Here is an 18,135-nt window from a genome sequence, read left to right on the forward strand (position 1 = left end):
AATGTGGCCGCTCGGGCACCACGTCATCCGGGTGACGTGATACTCACCCGACACTTAAAAATTTCTCAGTCAAGTGGGATGATTTAACTGAGGGGCAGAAGTGTAACAAGAAAAACCAATTTTGGGAGAGTGCACAGAGAAAAAAAGAGTGTGAATTTAGAAGAAGCTCCTTCTGAATTCTTCACATCTGCATATTTTCCTGAGGGTGGACCTTTGCTGGCGCCTCTCCCTCCTATATATGCCTCACCGTAACGAGAGGAGCCTCCACACCTCTCCCTCTGCGATTCTGCAGGATTCCCTCACTTTCTCTTTCTATATTCTCTCTCTCTCTCCACGGAGAACCTAGCAAGGGGAAAACCAATCTCCTTTTCGATCTGTTTTGTTTCAGGAGAATTCAGAGCTAAGTAAAACAACAGAGAAATGGCTTCGCATCCGAAAAATGTTGGAATTCTCGCCATAGAAATCTACTTCCCTCCCACATGTATCCAGCAGGTACGCAGCGCAGTCCAACTTCCTTCTTGGATCGTATCGACATCCTCTCTCTCTCTCTCTCTCAAATCTCAAATCAATGATCTTCAAGTACTTCTATTTATCATGTTAGCCTCATGATGTGTTAGTTAATCTCTAGTTGTTGTGCATGATCTAGTTTCATGATGTTTATTCGTGATAACAAGACTTCGATTGCCAAACTTTTTCTTTTTGCAAGGTAAAAAGCTTAACGTTTTAAAAAAAAAGGTAAAAAGTTTAAATATTTGGGGATATATATAGATTTTTTTGTGTTTGTTATATGATTGGAATGTAAAGGTGGAAAGCTAAGAAAACTGCGTTACAATTAAGTTGATTTTTGTCGTGTAAAAAAAAAAATTTAAGTTGATTTTTTTCGTATAAGATAAGTCAACTTATTTTAGAGCTGCCAAACGAAGCCTAAATTTTTTTAAAACTACCAATTTTTGTTTTCTTCTCAAAATCTTGGAGGTTCTTGTAAATTATGTAATATAGTTTCTGATTTGAGTTGCGAATTGTGATAAACAGGAAACTTTGGAGGCCCATGATGGGGTGAGCAAAGGGAAATACACGATTGGGCTAGGTCAAGATTGTATGGCGTTTTGTACGGAGGTGGAAGATGTCATCTCGATGAGGTTTCTACTCTTTTGATCTAACCCATGCCATGCTCATCGTCATCTGCTCTGCTAAATTGAATGGTTATCCGTTTTTGTTTTCAAATTATTACATGCTGTAGGAGAATATAAGCATCTGAACTACGTGACATATTGCTCTTGCTTTAATTGGGACCCTGCAAATGGGCGGTGGGATTGGTCCCTCAGGATTAGTCGCAGTGCGCGAAAGTTGGCCTGGACACCGGGGGTATCAGGAAAAAAAAGCTATGTCAAACATAAGTTCGCAATCATACTAAGCCCAATTGATAGCCCATTAAGTTCAAGAAAGAAGCTTAATTCTGATGCTTCTTTTTTTACCGTCTGTTTTTCTCAAGAGAATTAGTTTTCTACGCAAATTCAGGTGCGACAATCACATACAAGTTAGGAGATTTTTTTAGAGCTGATTTTTGATGCTTTAGTTTTGGTATTGCGCTTTCTCTTAGTGTAGCATAAAAGCTGTTTTGTTTTTGTTTTTGATTTGATAAGTCATAAAACCTGTTTTGTTAAGGTTGACTTAATGAAATGAGATATTAAAAGTAGGCTTTAAGCAGGAAAACTCGTTTAGCTCCAACATCAATATGTTTTATTGAGACCTGATTCCTGAACTTGGGGCAGGCAGGAATTGTTGATTATTCTCCTCTTGGTATTGTGTAATTAATTAGTAGGATTGATTTACTCTGGTTGCATGTGAACCTGTGGTGAGGACTGTTTTTCAAATGCCATCTTTGTATAGACATTACCTGTTGGTATTACATGATGCCCTGATTGTAGCGGTATGGATTGTAGCGGTATCGCCTTACGTAGTGTAACTACAGAAGGGATGTGCTTGTTTTGTCATATTCAGTTTGAATTTTCTACTGTTGAGTTTTAAGTTAAAACGAATATCTATTTTAGTAGCCTACATGGTGTGTGATCTTGACAATGAATCTGTGATTTACAGTTTGACAGCTGTCAGTTCCCTCCTTGAGAAGTATGGAATTGATGCGAAGCAAATTGGACGCCTTGAAGTGGGCAGTGAGACTGTCATAGACAAGAGCAAGTCCATTAAGACCTTCCTAATGCCAATCTTTGAGGTATCAAATCCGAATCATGATATATTGGAGGTTTTGAAATTGTCAACTGGCTACTTGTCGGAAATGGTGTGTCTAGACTTGCGAGTTGTGACTTCAGGATGGTTCCTCAATCGGTATAGGGTAGAGCATAATGACACATACTGAATTATTGAAGTATCTCTCCGAATGTTGAGAGACAAAAAATAACTTGCATGCACAAAAGATAAGTTACCATATTACGTTAGCTATTTTCCCAACAAGCTGTTAGGAAATAGACTCAATAATGTATATCAGGCTATTTAACACCCTCCATTGCTTGCAACCCCATCTAGCCGAGGAGATGCAAATCCATAGATAGAGCGAAACAAAAACCAAATGGGAGAAGCAGAATGCTAAGAAGGAACAAATGCGAACAAAGAGACTTGAAACTAGAGTCTCACAACCAAAGCTTTGATGATGTTAGAATGTTGAGGGACAAACAAAAGATAACTTGTATTTTTAAAATACAAAATGCTACAAGATTAAGAATGGTTTAAATAGATAATCCTAGCCTACTAACCTTGAGCAAAACCTAATAAAACAAGAAGACTATACTACCCTTATAGAGATATAAAAATAATAGAACTACTACACTTTCACTAGGTATTTGCTTTAAGACTATAACAAATTTTAGGAGGCGGTTTTTAAATGGCTGAAGTGACTTAGATCTGAGCCTGGGTCGATTAAATTCATTGCAGGTTTGGTTCCTAATTACCTTTCTTGCATTTCTTTACCGTGTCACAGAATCACTAGGAGTTCTTATGTTTGAGTGGCCATTTCTTTATGCTGTTGATTCTGTTGCCCCACATATTTATTCTGCTCTCTGTTCTCATTGGAAACAAGCAGGAGTGTGGAAATACTGACATTGAAGGTGTTGACTCAACCAACGCTTGCTATGGTGGAACTGCTGCTTTATTCAACTGTGTCAATTGGGTGGAAAGTAGTTCATGGGATGGACGCTATGGACTTGTGGTGTGTACAGACAGTGCGGTATGATCATCTCCTTTGGATCTTCAGTTTTCTCCATTAATGCGATCACTTAATTCAATTGGATCGTTAATTTTTTAGTATAAGTTTCTTACTGGGGATTTTCTATAACAGGTCTATGCAGAGGGACCAGCTCGACCTACTGGTGGTGCAGCAGCTATTGCTATGCTTATAGGGCCTGATGCACCGATAGCATTTGAAAGCAAATTGAGGGGAAGCCATATGTCTCATGCTTATGATTTTTACAAACCTAACCTTGCAAGTGAATACCCGGTAATTCACTGCGTACTTCTTTTTGACCTTTTTCATGTTTCACGAAAGCTATCAATGTTGTGTGCATTGTAATGGGTACTTTGATCATGGCTCCAAAAGAGACTAAGATAAGGAAGTTGGATTCTAATCTTTGTTGTTTGTCTACTTTCTAATCAACAACATGGAAAATGAGAAAGCAGAAGTTCCCTTCAGGGCACATAAATTATGTTGCCTGTAAAAGTAGTATTGAAGTACTACATCATTTTATTACAAAATTTCGTATCTTTCAAGAATATTTAACTGCTGTCATTGAAATTTAAGGCACGGTGTTGGGTGAAGGTACTTCTTGCTTCATTGGTTTGACCATCTCTACTTAGAGAATCAACTTTTTGGAAACCATGTGCAAAGGTTCCCGCATACTGCATGGTTGCTCACAAATATGTTGGACATATGATAGATCTCTCATATCTATTGCGCTCGTTTTGTAGGTAACATTATGCTTAAATAATGGGAGATGGATTTAGAAAACTGCCTTCAAAAAATGTTATTAGTTGTATGCGTATCCAAAATTTCTCAGGAATTTTATGACTTCAGGGAAACACCACAAGAATTAGTTTGCAACCTGGCTATATAGTTCCTATTTTTTTGTGCACAGCTTTCCTGCATGCAGACTGGTCCTATAAAACTTTGAGGCCGTAATAATGCTTCCAGATTCTGATGATTGTTTCTCATTATTACTCCCTCCGTCCCATAATATTTGTCCGGTCCGCAAAACGAGAACTATAAAATAATGTATTTCTTTCAAGAAAAAATTCAAATTTTTTTCATAAGTTAAAAGAACTCGTCAAGATCTAGTAAATTGTTGAATTTTTTTCCAATTTTTCTTACAAAAATTGTATTATTTTTACGTCTCCGTTTTTGCGGACTGGACAAATATTATGGAACGGAGGGAGTATTAGTATTATTATTGGGTGGACTGTTGCTCATTAGTGATTAACTGGCAAGTAGTAGCAAACATGACAATATACTTGTAGCTGTTCACTGTGCCAACATTTTTAATTTCCCACTAAATTGGAGATCTCTTTTTTAGCGCAGCCTGATTCTCATCTGTGGACAATTACTTTTTTATAGGTTGTTGATGGAAAGCTCTCACAGACTTGCTATCTCATGGCACTTGATTCTTGCTACAAAAGTTTCTGCAAAAAGTAAGCTGCTTTTGATTTTCTAAAGCAGATATCTTGTTTTGATGTGGACAAAGTCTGTGTGATATACTGCTATGTGAATTTCTTAACGTTTTGCTTCTATATAGGTACGAGAAATTGGAGGGCAAACAATTTTCAGCTGATGATGCTGACTATTTTGTGTTTCATTCTCCATATAACAAGGTAGTTTGTCTAAAACTGTTAGAAGTCTACAATTTCTCTTTCTTGCTTTCCATTTGAACTTTTATTTTGTCTTGTCGAATATTATGTCTGAACTTTTTGCTCAAAACAATGCAGCTTGTTCAGAAGAGCTTTGCGCGGTTGGTGTTCAGTGATTACTTGAGGAATGCAAGGTTCTTATATATTCTCCATCCTTGATTATACAAGTTTTGAGCATTTTACCATCTTCTATCCGGGAGTTGCACTATTACCTTGTGAATGATCTAATTTGCGTTTACTGGCAGCTCTGTTGATGAGGCTGCTAAAGAAAAGCTAGCTCCATTTTCATCTCTAACTGACGATGAAAGCTACGCAAGCCGTGATCTTGAGAAGGTTTGACTCATAACATAGTAACCTCTCTGTCATCCATTCTTTTTTTTGCGAGTGTGACATTTTCCTGGTCAATTAAGGCCAACAAATAAAAGATAGTGATTTGTGGGATGGGTGATGTTCTTATAACTGTATAATTGCCAATGTTGGACTCTCCTGCTGATTAGCAATCAATGTCAATTCATTTTGCAGGCATCCCAGCAAGTTGCAAAGCCACTATATGATGCAAAGGTTCAACCAGCCACATTGGTACCAAAACAAGTCGGCAACATGTACACTGCGTCTCTGTATGCCGCATTCGTGTCTCTTATTCACAACAAGCACAGCTCATTGGTATTTGCTTAAACTAATTCTCTTGTTGGGAATTTTGTATATGATACTTTATATGTTACATCTCTGTTCTAAACTGCTATCGGATACGGTTACAGGTGGGGCAACGAGTAGTAATGTTCTCATATGGCAGTGGTTTAACCGCGACCATGTTTTCCTTCAAAATCCGTGAGGGTCAACATCCTTTTAGCTTGTCAAACATCGCAACTGTGATGAACGTTGGTGGGAAATTGAAGTCAAGGCATGAGGTATCCTTCTTTCTTGAGGAGTTGTTTACTGGGCTAGAAAATTTGCCAACCTACAAAGACTTGAATCCAAGTTATTTGTTGTCATATTTCAAGGGCTCTTCTTCATGTGTGTGAAGTGCTCAAGCCAGGCATTGGACACTATGGACACGTGCCCACATGAGTAGTTGGACTTGGACATTTGCCAGAAAATCTGAAAATATGTACATGAATTTTGAGTTTACCTTACTAATATAGATAGAACATACAGATTACGTGTGAAACTGAATTGTTCTACATCACCAAATAATCAAAATTTATGCTGCAATTTGACGAATTTAACAAATACGAATTTTTCTATGTTCCTATGTCCTCGGACATGGAAATCAAATGAATCTGAGTCAGAGACACAATTCCACTACTTGAGTCTATGTGCATAGCTTGTGGTTCGTTGCACATGACTTGTATTACCTTCTAGGCTCTATCGTATTCTGACAAGCATGTTTCCATGCAGTTCCCTCCAGAAAAATTTGTCGAAACCATGAAGGTGATGGAGCATAGGTATGGGGCCAAGGACTTTGTGACCACTAAGGACTGCAGCCTTCTATCTCCGGGCACCTACTATCTCACTGAAGTTGACTCCATGTACCGAAGATTCTACACCAGAAAGGCTGTGTCTGATAATGTGTCAGTGGCGAATGGTCACTGAGAATAGGCTGAGATGTAATGCAAGAAGTTAGCTCAACTATCTCTTTAGACGATGTAATCGCCATGTAGAAGAATAACTCTGCTTCCGTGGGTATGTTTCAAGGAGCAACTAGTTTGTTGGCTTAGTGTTGTCAGTTTACATGTAATCGATTTCATTTGTCCGCCAAGTGTTTTAAGCACTCATATGTGTCCCCGTTAAGCAATTTGGATGGTGATTGTTGTAATATCTTCAATCTTTTCTACGTTTAAATGGAAAATTCCGCCATGCATATCAATCGAGCTCCTTTATAATCAAGATTGAAGATGAAAGTTTTCAGAGAATATTATAGCGGCATGATGATAGATTAGTGTTCAATGGCATGATAATTCGGTAAACCTTAGATGGTGACTTGGAAATTGGCTTCGTCAACAGTTTGGTATCCAGTAATAATAGTCGGAAGCCTGAATGGCGGTTATACAAACCGAAATTCCATGGTCTAAAATGGACGCTTGAAAGCCAGCACCTTGTCTTTCACTAAAGTCATAATGCGTGTGAGTGAGCAAGAGTGCGAGCATAAAAATGTCTCTCGAAAATATCTCAAACTATTAAAATTCTTTAGAGGGAGAATTGAGTGTCGGAACAGTGAGCAAGAGTGCGAGCGTAAAAAAGTCTCCCAAAAATATCTCAAACTAATAAAATTCTTGAGAGGGAGAATTGAGTGTAGGAACAGCAAAAAAAAAAATTTTTTTTGACCAGAATTAAACTCAATTTATGTATAAAAAACAGTACAATAAGAGCGAAACAACAAACAAAACAAAATAAACCAAAGAAAACTAAAACAACAAAATAAAAAAATAAAAAGCTGCATGGAACCAAACATCGAAGCCGAACCCATCAAACACACTTCGTGAAGGTGGGTGGAGAGACCAAAGGGAGAGGCAATATATGGGAAGAGCAATTCTCGAGACGACCTACCGCACCAACTTGAGCTCGTGCCACCGCAGACTAAAGGGTTGAACCCGTCGCAGACGCCGCCTCCACCGCCGCCGAACCGCTCATTACTCTAATCCAGTTTCATAGATCTGGCACTTGAGTCCAAAAATGATAGAGAGAATAAGAGATCTATCCTCCCTAAGAAGAGAGTCTCAACCATCTCATATCTATGGAAGTGGGAGCGGAGGAGGAGGCGAGAATAACGTGGGAGGAAAGAGATGGAGGAAGCCAACTGGAGAAGGGAAAATCGGAAAGGGGAGCGGCTGAGAAAATGAAAGAAAAAGGAGAGTTCTCTCTCTCTAGAGAGAGAAGCTCTCAGCTTCCTTCCTACGCTTTCCCTGATGCCATTAGGAACAGAGAATTGAGAGCATGAACATCTTAAGAACTACGCAACCAACCTCTTTACTGAGGTATAGGTTTTGTATTGTTAGTTCTAAGGGCAACACAGCTTCGGATACAACCGTGTTTAGAGCCGTTGAATGAACATCGGGCCACCTGCATTCAGCGATTCTGAACCCAATTGTGTTTGGAGTTGTGTTTTAATTTAAAGTTGTGTTGCTAAACATTTTTTTTGTAATTCTCAATATTTCAAGGGTCCTAACGTTATTCAACTCAACGAGCTCTACGAAGTGAACGTTTTCGATTGTCGGAACGGGACTCCTCGGCCGGGACAGCACGCTGCTGTCCCTTTCAATCCCCCCCCCCCTCCAAAGGGGCTTTCTATTTGCAATCACAAATTTCTTAAGCCTAACATGTTTTAAACCTACCCCACAAATTTTATAGAACAATTTTCTATATGCAACCTAACAAATATCCATAAACTTTCAAAAATACCATCTCCTTCCCCATTCTCTCTCTCTCAATTTTCTCTTCTCTTCCCGGCCAAACACCACCACCACACCTCCATAACCGCCCTTCACCAACACCCAAAAAAATTGAAATCTCCTCTTCCCCCTCTCTCCCCCGGTTCTCTACCACCACCACCACCACACCAACCACCACCACCTCCATAACTGCCGCCTTCACTAACTCCAACAAAAAAAAATTCGAACACCTCCGTTAGTTCTGTTGTACACACCACCACCGTGTATCCGAAATTTGAAAAAAAATTCCCAGACATATTCGGATACACATTTCTGAAAAATCTCGACAATTTCATATTCTAAAATCTAAACACTTTATAACGCATTTTGAAGATGCGTCATGTATTTTTTTTTTATTAAAAACGCAAATTCTAACTGCTAAAAACGCCAAAAACGCAAATTTTGAATGCGTCATGCTCCGTATAATGCATTCACAAAATGCGCGATTAATATCACGCATTAGCATAATGCGCAATAGGACTGGGTTCGTCGGCAAAAAATGCGAGTCGACGATTGAATCTGGATTTTTCTAGGGCTTTTTCTGACGAATGAATCTGTGGCAATAACCAGAGAGCACACCACCAATCTTGGAGAACAGAAAGTAAATCAATCTTGACGTCATTTGGAATGGCGACTGAACCCAAGGCGGCAACAGAAGAACCAAAGATCGATCTATTCATTTCCTGATGTAATACTTTGCTTCAGCAATTTGTAGTGAGCGAGAGAGAATTAGGGTTTTCTTTGACACAGGAGAACTTATAATAAGAGGAAACAAAAGGAAAATACTCAGACAACACTCCCTCAGAACGAACACAATTAGAGGGGCTCTGGTTATGGATCGGCCAATCATCTTCTTCATCGTAACCCCGGCTGAATTTTCCGTTGATGAAGATCGATCTGTTCGAAGCCGATGACGAGTTCGAAATCAAAAGGGTTTTCTTTCAAAGGACGTCATTTCATTTAGGGGTGTTTTTGTCAAATTTTTAAGGGCATTTTTGTCCAAAAATGATTTATTTTAAAACAAGTTACGTATAGAAAATTTGTGGTTGCAAATAATCCGACCCCTGTCAAAAAAAGGGATCCCCACCAACTTTGTAGCTTTCGCCGTCATCAAGTGTAATACTACCACTCTAGATAGCATCATCGGCAATCTAGTAGCGTAAATCACGCTGCCTCACCTATTGAGATGGAGAATGGAGTATATAATACACTCCTTTATTTGCACATCCCGCGGTTCGGACACCTTCAATACAAGCGGACTCTAATTACTTTGGGGAGCTCGCGCGTATCACATGGTTTGAAGCATATCTATCTATCTATCTATGATGCGGGAAGATCAAATATGCCTATGATGCTTTCAATATGTTCAATACCATTAAAAGAAATTCCATGATAAACGAAGGGTCTTGCTAACCCCAGTTCACTAGGCAACGGATAATTTGCATATGTTGCCGATAAGCGAGAATTTAAACACACGTATTCGAGATATTGATACATCTTCTTGGACAAAATACGGATTATCTCCTTGAGGTTTGTCCATTTGGCAGATGACCTCCTTGAGGTTTATTAATGACCACATTGCCACCTGTGATTTTGGAGTAAAGTGCAACTCCTAATTCCGTTAACAGCAGAAGTAAAAAGACCACGCTACCCTTTCCTAAAAATGAAAAGGCAAAAAAAAGGTAAGAGAGAGGGAGAGAGAGGAGGAGGAGTTGCCAGCACCACCACCGATCCGATGAACCAAAAATAACTTTCTCCGAGGCCAGATTAATGTGAACGCTTAACAGATTGTTTACACCCATTTTTGGCCAAATTCTATAAAGGAATTTCTTAATGGATTAATGGCCCAAAATAACATTTTGAGCCTTCGTTGAATTAGGCCTCGATTGATTTAGGCCTTTGGTCGAATATATAGTGGGCCTATTCTTAGGCTTGTTCGGCCCAATTGAGTTAAAGCCCAAATTAGTTTCAGGCTTTGGCCCAACTAATCAAAACTCAGACTAGTTTGCCAGGCCTATTTAGCCCAATTAGGCCAAAGATTCGTTTTTCAGGCCTTGGCCCAATTTTTTCGGATTTATTCAGGCCTGGAAATGAAGAAGTCAAAAAGGCCATAAGCTGCTTAGTCATGCTTGAGAAGCAAACTGCTTACAAGCAGCTCAAAGGCCAAGCTTGTCAAGTAGCTCAAAGCCTAGAAGCTTCTCCCTAGCAAGCTGCTCGCAAGCAGCTCAAGGCATGCAGTCATTTTCCTTCAGCATGAAGCAAGGCTTGGGACACATGGCAACCATGCATGGAGACATCCCAAGCAGCTCGTAAGCAGCTTAGGCCTGCACAAGCAGCTACAAGCAGCTTAAAGGCTTAGAAGATTCTTTCTAATATCACACAAGCTGCTCACAAGCAGCTCAACCAGGCCTGCATTTTTGGTCTTGGTGGGCCCAAATATTTTTTTTTTTATAAACATCCATGCTCACAAGCAGCTCAAAGGCCTAGAATATTCTTGCTTGGCAGACCTGGGTAAGCTGCTCACTAGCAGCTCAAGGTCTGAGTGGACCCCATCTTTCAACATGAAGCAAGGCCATGAACAGGTGGCGTACATGCAGCCCTTGGAGCTGTTGGTGAATGTCTCATGCAGACCTAAGTAAGCTGCACACAAGCAGCTCACTCAGGTTTGGTTAATCCTTTGTTTCTCTATTTTTCTTTCATAAGGAATCAAGTTTAGAGGAATTGAGGGTCCATAAGAGATAGAGGACCAATAAAATGATAAGAAGGCCTGGAGAAGTATTGGTCTTCAGTAGAGGTGGGCCCAGAAAGAGTCCATTCAAGCAGTAGCTTGAGTATTGAAGCAGCTCAAATGGCCTGGATGCTGCAGGAGCTGAAATTCTTTTTGCCATTATACAACATTTTATACAAGGAAGAAGGATTTCTCAGGCCTTTGCCGTTTTCTTGAAGTAAAAGAAACGTTTTGGTCAGGGAGCAGCCCCTCATTGGAGCATTTCGAAGCTGCTCAAACCTAAGCCTTTGCTAGAAGGCCACATGGCAGCCATGCATTGAAGCATTTGGAAGCAGCTCAAGCCCTGGGACCTTGGGCTATAAATACCAGAATTTCAGGCCTTGGCAAAGGTCCCCGACCATCAAGCCCACAGCTTATCCAAATTACATTTCAATTATCTTTAAACTATTTTTATCTTTAAGTCCCCGACCATCAAGCCTCCGGCTTATGCAAATTTATTTTTTAATTATCTTCTATCTTTCGGTCCATGACCATCAAGCCCACGGCTTATCCAATTTATCTTTCATTTATCTTTACTTTCCCGTTTAATTTAGCCAAGCCTAGGTTTTATTTCATTTCTTTGTAACCAAACTTTGTTAAACCGTTAATAAAGTTTTTTTAATTCTGTTTTAGGTCTTGTTCTACTTTTCTTTTCATTTTTCACACGGTTAGGAAATACGAAGTCCTTATCCCGACAAGGCAAATCACGAACCTCCTCACGGTCTCCACCCTTAGGCCGTGCACTTTCGTCCGATTAGAAGTCAAATTAGGCTTCCAGGCCTTAATACAAATTTGGACAGCAATCCTGCCCTGGCACGCCCGCGATTCCAAGCGGATCTGGTTTTGAAGCATTTTGTGGAGAAACACAGACCCAATTCAAAATTCTCAGAAACCGGCAAAACCAAGGGAGAGTTAGCTGTAGGAATCGATTCCTGGTCGGATTTCTTCTTTTTTTTAGAGGGTTTTTTTTTCAAGCGTTCACGGTTCTTATCGAAGAGATCGACGAGGGACGTGGGAAAGCCGGTCTCGACCACCAGGGATGCCGCGCTTGTGGGGCGAGTGGATGTGGTCTGATAACAGTTTGGAGATTCGGTTGCACTTGGCCGCCTTCTTCCGCAGAGGCATCTTGATCTATATCTTTTGTTTCTTGTTAATTTTATCCCTTACACTCAATACAAAAAACCTAATTTAAATACCAAAAAGGCTTTCAATTGACCAAGGGTTGGTTTTTCTTTACAAATACAGAAAACCCAGAAAATCTAATCTATATACGGAAACAAGAGCAAAAAGGGATTTCAAGGGTACAAGAATTGATCTATCTTCTTGTTTCTTGCTCGTTACAAGGATTGTGCTTTCTTTGCAAATGGAGTAAACCCAGAAAGCTACGGAAATTAAGAACAAAGAGGGTTTTCAAGGGTACAAAAATTGCTCGGAAATCCCTTGATTGTCTTGAATTCTTTGCAAAGAGAACACCCACAGGAATTAATTCAAGGGAAGGAGTCGACGGGATGCAGAGGACCATGGTGGCAGTCTGGCAGAGAGGATTTTGTTGTTCGGAAGGATAGAGTTGGGGAAGATGATGGAGAAGGGTATTGTGGTCATCTTGCACCAAAATATACCTTTATTTAAATTTTCTTTTCATTCTCACCCTCAAAATAGGCGTGTGTTTTACACCTTCCATCAGTTTGGAAGAAAAATGTAACGGTAGTAGTTTAGTCCGAAACTACAAGGAGGCAAAATGATCATTAATAAAACACAAGGAGGTCATCTGTCAAAAGACCAAACCATAGAGAGTTAATCCGTACTTTGCCCCATCTTTTATATAGGAGTGTTATGTATCTTCCCTAAGTGATTGGCATTTTCCATAAATGAAATAGGTGATGAAGCTATTAACAGCAAAGTTGATCCATATTTTCACTGAGCTGGTTGTCCAACAATGTTGTTTCTCGAATTAGAAAACATGGAATTAGTATCTCCATTCCACAATGGAGAAAAACTTGGGTTGACAGAGCAATTTGTCCTGTCTCAAGAAAAAGATGAAATCGTAAGGTAGGTAGAAGAAGGTAAAACAACAAATGGTCAACTACGGTAAACAATACATGCTGGAAGCTAACTATGTTTCTCAAGACACTGATATTATTTGACCTTAAACATGGGTTGAAAACATGAGTTTCACGGTAATCGGACCGAGGTTTCAAAAAATTACTCTCTCTCTCAAACATCCGTCGCAACATTAAACCAGAAGCATTCAAGGACGGCAACGTACCGGTTAAGTACGGAAACATCAACATATATCTATAACAATCAATTGAAAAATACGTATATAGTAACTTCCAAAAATAACTACATATGAAGCCTGAATGGCTGCATTTATACCTGACAAAAAAACCGGGTTGCTTTCCTTTCTCTACCTTTAATTTCTCGTTGATTCCTTTTACACTCTGATTAGCTATTGTCCAAGAGAAGGGATTTTTAGGTTCATATTCTAACATAGCTTTTAGATTATGGCACCACAAATAGAATAGTACTACCACACAAGAACCATGACGTTACAGAATCTTGAGTCATTACTAGCATTCGCAATGCCTAAAGGACCACAATCTCGAGTCTTCACTAGCATTCGCAACACCTAAAGAACCACGACATTTCCTTCACAGCGAATATGGCCAACCTGATATTGTTAAATCCAAGCTTCTATTTTGTCCACGGTTATCCTGTATCCATTTCCAACTTATTATCAAAACCTCACGTCGCATCAAAGTTACTATTTTATCACGTATTACCCTAGGAGCTAATTACTTGACCCCTTCCTCACACATATCATCCTGTCCTCACCACTGGAGTCAACTAGCTCTGTGGTAAAGCTATTTTGTCCGCCCTTCGGCTAATTGTGGTAGCATTTTAGGCAACTGATGAGTTTAAATTAACGTCTAGTCAGACGATTCATCATTTCAACCACACCAGTCAGCAATATTATCTGAACCTTTTGCAGTAGCTCCTGTTTGATTTCCTACTTATCAAACTATTCAGGGAACGCCATAAGATCATAATGATGTAGGAAACCATGCAAGGACATAGTATTGGAAACCACGGAAATGGTAACAGTTTAACAAATCACTTCCAATCATTTATTCGTTATCAAGGTAATTCAAATACAACATTCGAATACAGAATAGGAAATCATGCTTGCCACAAGGAAAGAAAACCCTTATAGTGGAGCGATCGCATCTACCTGCATGAATAAAATTTAAACAACAGTAACATTGACATGACAAAAGTTCAAACCTCGAAGCTTCAAGCAACAGAAGTCTTCTGGTTAGGCTTGAACACATACTTTATGAGGGATTCCTTGATGGACAAGAGTTCAGGAAATTCCCGACTCAGTTTGGTTGCATCGAGCTCATTGTTGCTCCTTGGGGCAACGATCACCTGTGCCTGCTCCTCGAGAGTGAAGTTCTTCCATGTAAAGTTGGGGTCAATGTACTCCCGATACATCTCTAAAATCTCATTGTGGCTGACAACTCCAGGGTTGGTGAAGTTCCATATCCCAGTGAGGTTTCTCTTTGCCATCTCAATGGAAATGGGGAGAAGTTCATCCAATATCGTCATGGAGTTTGGAATATTAACAACCTTCTCATATCGAGAGATCTTCGTGATGAAATTGCGGGGATTTGACAAATCAGAAGAGATCGGCATTCTGACACGTAGCGTACAGACATTCTCATAATTTCTGAGTAAGTCTTCCACCTTAAGAAAGGACAAATAGGAGAGATCATCAGACTAAAAATGATTTCACCTTTTAATGTATTGATGCGCATTCTTTAACACATGAACAGTATCATTACTAACGCAATTACTTCGGAGAAATTTTATTGTACTGCTATAAGGCCTGCCATGTTATGCGGCACAGAGTAATGGGGTTCTAAGAAACAACATGCGAATAAGATGAATGTAGTGTGAGGTAAGTCTTTGCGAAACAGAATTAAACACGAGAACATTCATGGCATGGTAGGGGTAGTACCGATGGAAGAAAAGATGAGAGAAATATATTAACTTGGTTTAAACAAATCTACGTAGATCAACTGATGCGGTAGTTAGGAGGAGTGATATGGTTACGGTTGAGGACCGACCGATGCATAATCTAAGGTATATGTACATTAGAGCCAATTAATTCGAAAGGATCTAGATTTCTGAATATCGTGGAACACGATGCCCTTGACAAAGCTCAATAGAAAATACAGATTCATGTAGCTGATGCCAATTAAATGGGACTTAAGGCTATGTTTGATTCGGTTTGTTAATGGTTCGGTATACCTTTTATTATGCAATCTCCTGTCATAAGCCTAAAGTTGTGTTTTCCTCTATCTGACTAGTATATTCTAACATCAAATGGACAAAGAATGCTGGTATTGGGAATGTAAACAAGCCAATCTCAAACTAACCAATCTTACAACTCATAGGTCAACACCTAATTTCCTCGAAATTTGATCCAAATTCAACTTTGTATTGTCTCCCTTCTACAATCTTGCACAAACTTCAAATCCAGTCAAGACTATTCCCCAATCTACATTGGTATGGCTTATCTTGGTGGCAAGATCTTCATAGAAAGATCACCCAAAACATCTAGTAAGACGTGCAATCTCGTATCAATCAACACCCAAGCACAATACAAACAACTCAATCTTAATTCCTATAAACAACTCTTTTCAAGAAATATAATCCATCCAGCAGTACGAACACAACTTTAAAACATTAACTCTGGACACAGATCCAAGCCGCCGGATGCACATGGACCTACGTACATCAAGCGGTTTACGTTTTTAAATTGTATTCCTACACTTATTGTATTGTAATCAAAATTCAAACATGAGAGCACAGCCACCAGCATAATCATTTCACATTACCATTTCCACATACCATCAAAGTTCACATCAATACAATACAAAAACTCACCATGGCCTTAGTCTTGGAATAAAACGACCCAATGAAATTCGGCGTATCCTCCTCCTTGAACCCGACCCCGGACCCGAGCGGATGCTCCGCGTCGTACTCGAAAATGCACCCGGTGGCATAATTAATCAAAATCAGACCCCTCTCCCTGCATACATCGGCCAGGGTGAGGGTTCCGACGACGTTGGCCCGTATGGTCTCGACCTTGTGCGACTCGCACCAGTCGACGTTGGGGCGGCCAGTGACGCCGGCGGCGTTGATGACGTGGGAGGGGTCGCAGGCGGCCAGGTCGGCCTCAAGGGATCTCCGGTCCTCGAGGCGGCCGGAGCCGTAGGCGAAGGGGATGGATTGGGATTGGCAGAGCTTGCCGAGGAGGCCGCCGATCCAGCCGGTCTTGCCGTAGATGAGGAAGTTGAGGGGCTTGGGTGGCGACTGGGAGGGGACGTTGACCGGGAAGCCCATAGTGGAGGGGGGAGAGAGAGAGAGGATTGGATCTGTGTGAGGGTGGTGGGAGTGAGTGAGTGCGATGCTGGCACTAGTACTACTACTGGTGGTGGTGGTATTTGGTCCGTTGGCGATATGTGAGGCGTTGGTGTTGGGGGTTGTTTTCGACAGGGATGGGGTGGTAATAACCAATTATTGTTGATCTGTTTATTTTTGTGTTTTTTCAATTTTTTTTTTGTTTTTTTCAATTCGACGACCAAATCAGTTCATTAATATCCATCATACAGCATCTACAAATAATTTAATTACAGAGCAAGCCATACAACAGCAATTGATAACCAACTAAAACAGAACAACAAAAAACAATCGCTGGTCCAAACAAAAAACAATCGTTTGTCCAAATCTGAGACTATTCCGTCAAACTCCAAGGTGGAATTGAATACTCCAATCTAATAGGAAGCCATTACATAAGCAGGACTTGCTTCACATCGGAAAATACATGGATCGGCAAACGTGGAGCGCGTATCCAGACACCAGACGTCTCGGGATGTGTTTCATTACTCCTACTTATTTTTTATGAATTGTGAGAGACTATCTGTCTCATAAAACGAGAAATAAATATTAAAAAAAATAAGAATTTTAACAAAACGGGACGTTATTATTTTGGACGGACGATAATTTCCCATGTCAACTTCAGTGCTTTCCGTGATGTTAAATACTAAAAAAAAAATCTCCACGTGATATGAAATGAAACTTTATCAGCACTCCTTCGCATTTGTTGAGGTATCAACATATGTATATGTTTTTTTTCGACAGATTTATCGGAATTTGATTTGAAGGTATTAGTTTTTCATAAGTTGCGTGTCACGGCAATATTTTACTAGGGTTTGACTTAAGGGAGGGGTTGCGGCTCCTCCCCCTCTCCCACCTCTTCGGCCTCCTCTCTCCCAATTTTCGAGAATAATTTTGTTCACTCTCTTTGAACATTACTTTTCTTATAATTGGTAAAAATTGTGTAGGATTCACGGAATAAATATACTTTTTAGCAGTAAAGAGTTAGTTTGTAGTAGGGATCCATACAATTTCCACCAATTACAGAAAGAATAATAAATGTTCACCCTTCTTTACAAATTTGTTTGAGTTAAATTCAGCGGCCGCCGTTCATTCCGGAGACGAGGTTTTGTCCGATGACAAAGTTTGTCCGCGGAATTTGGACTGGTTTTTTAAGGCAAATCGACAGAATCACTGACATCGGCACCAATGATACCGACTGAATGATAGGGTATTTTATTTTCCATTCTTTATGCAGCTCACTTTGTGGAGTTTTACTCTTTTATGGAGCTTTTCCAACTCTCTAGTCTTTTGTGTCTAATGGATTTAATTTGTGTTCATTTTATTGATTTGGGCTGCCCATTTGTTACCTCCTCTTTCTTGATTGGCACTATTTTTTGAATTGTACTTGGGGATCAGCTTGCAGTGTTTGCTATTTGAATTTGTGATTTTTAGCTTGAAATGTTGACGTCTATGTGTGGATGGTTTGTAGTTCTTTGCATATTATTGTGATGAAATCGCTTTGTAAGTGTCATTTGGCTTCATGAATGAAATTTTCAATGTTCAAAAAAAATAACAAAATTACAG

At 39.8% G+C, this 18,135-nt stretch overlaps 2 protein-coding genes across 2 annotated transcripts; one reads left to right on the forward strand and one right to left on the reverse strand.

The window, feature by feature from the left end:
- The first annotated feature begins 155 nt into the window (after positions 1 to 155).
- Positions 156 to 6,775, forward strand: LOC131331841 (hydroxymethylglutaryl-CoA synthase). The gene is made up of 12 exons (XM_058365782.1): positions 156 to 492; positions 1,033 to 1,139; positions 2,098 to 2,230; positions 3,095 to 3,238; positions 3,350 to 3,508; positions 4,619 to 4,692; positions 4,797 to 4,872; positions 4,987 to 5,042; positions 5,154 to 5,241; positions 5,431 to 5,571; positions 5,667 to 5,816; positions 6,307 to 6,775. The coding sequence occupies exons 1-12, from the start codon at positions 421 to 423 to the stop codon at positions 6,499 to 6,501; spliced, it is 1,395 nt and encodes a 464-aa protein (XP_058221765.1). The 5' UTR covers positions 156 to 420; the 3' UTR covers positions 6,502 to 6,775.
- Positions 6,776 to 14,208: 7,433 nt separating this feature from the next.
- On the reverse strand, positions 14,209 to 16,671 carry LOC131331842 (bifunctional dTDP-4-dehydrorhamnose 3,5-epimerase/dTDP-4-dehydrorhamnose reductase). The gene is made up of 2 exons (XM_058365783.1): positions 16,057 to 16,671; positions 14,209 to 14,850 (listed from the first exon to the last, which is right to left on the reverse strand). Exons 1-2 carry the CDS (start codon positions 16,513 to 16,515, stop codon positions 14,398 to 14,400), a joined length of 912 nt encoding a protein of 303 aa, XP_058221766.1. The 5' UTR covers positions 16,516 to 16,671; the 3' UTR covers positions 14,209 to 14,397.
- Between the last annotated feature and the right edge of the window lie 1,464 nt (positions 16,672 to 18,135).

The sequence above is a fragment of the Rhododendron vialii genome, chromosome 7a (assembly GCF_030253575.1).
Source record: "Rhododendron vialii isolate Sample 1 chromosome 7a, ASM3025357v1".
Taxonomy (NCBI): domain Eukaryota; kingdom Viridiplantae; phylum Streptophyta; class Magnoliopsida; order Ericales; family Ericaceae; genus Rhododendron; species Rhododendron vialii.

What these genes read in the sequence shown, in the direction of transcription:
- LOC131331842 (XM_058365783.1), bottom strand. Translation starts at nt 16,515, where the DNA reads ATGGGCTTCCCGGTCAACGTCCCCTCCCAGTCGCCACCCAAGCCCCTC. An exon ending in ATTCCAAGACTAAGGCCATG is followed by an intron (nt 14,851 to 16,056) that starts GTGAGTTTTTGT and finishes TCCTTTCTTAAG; the next exon opens with GTGGAAGACTTACTCAGAAA.
- LOC131331841 (XM_058365782.1), top strand. Translation starts at nt 421, where the DNA reads ATGGCTTCGCATCCGAAAAATGTTGGAATTCTCGCCATAGAAATCTAC. An exon ending in GATTACTTGAGGAATGCAAG is followed by an intron (nt 5,043 to 5,153) that starts GTTCTTATATAT and finishes GTTTACTGGCAG; the next exon opens with CTCTGTTGATGAGGCTGCTA. An exon ending in AATTGAAGTCAAGGCATGAG is followed by an intron (nt 5,817 to 6,306) that starts GTATCCTTCTTT and finishes GTTTCCATGCAG; the next exon opens with TTCCCTCCAGAAAAATTTGT.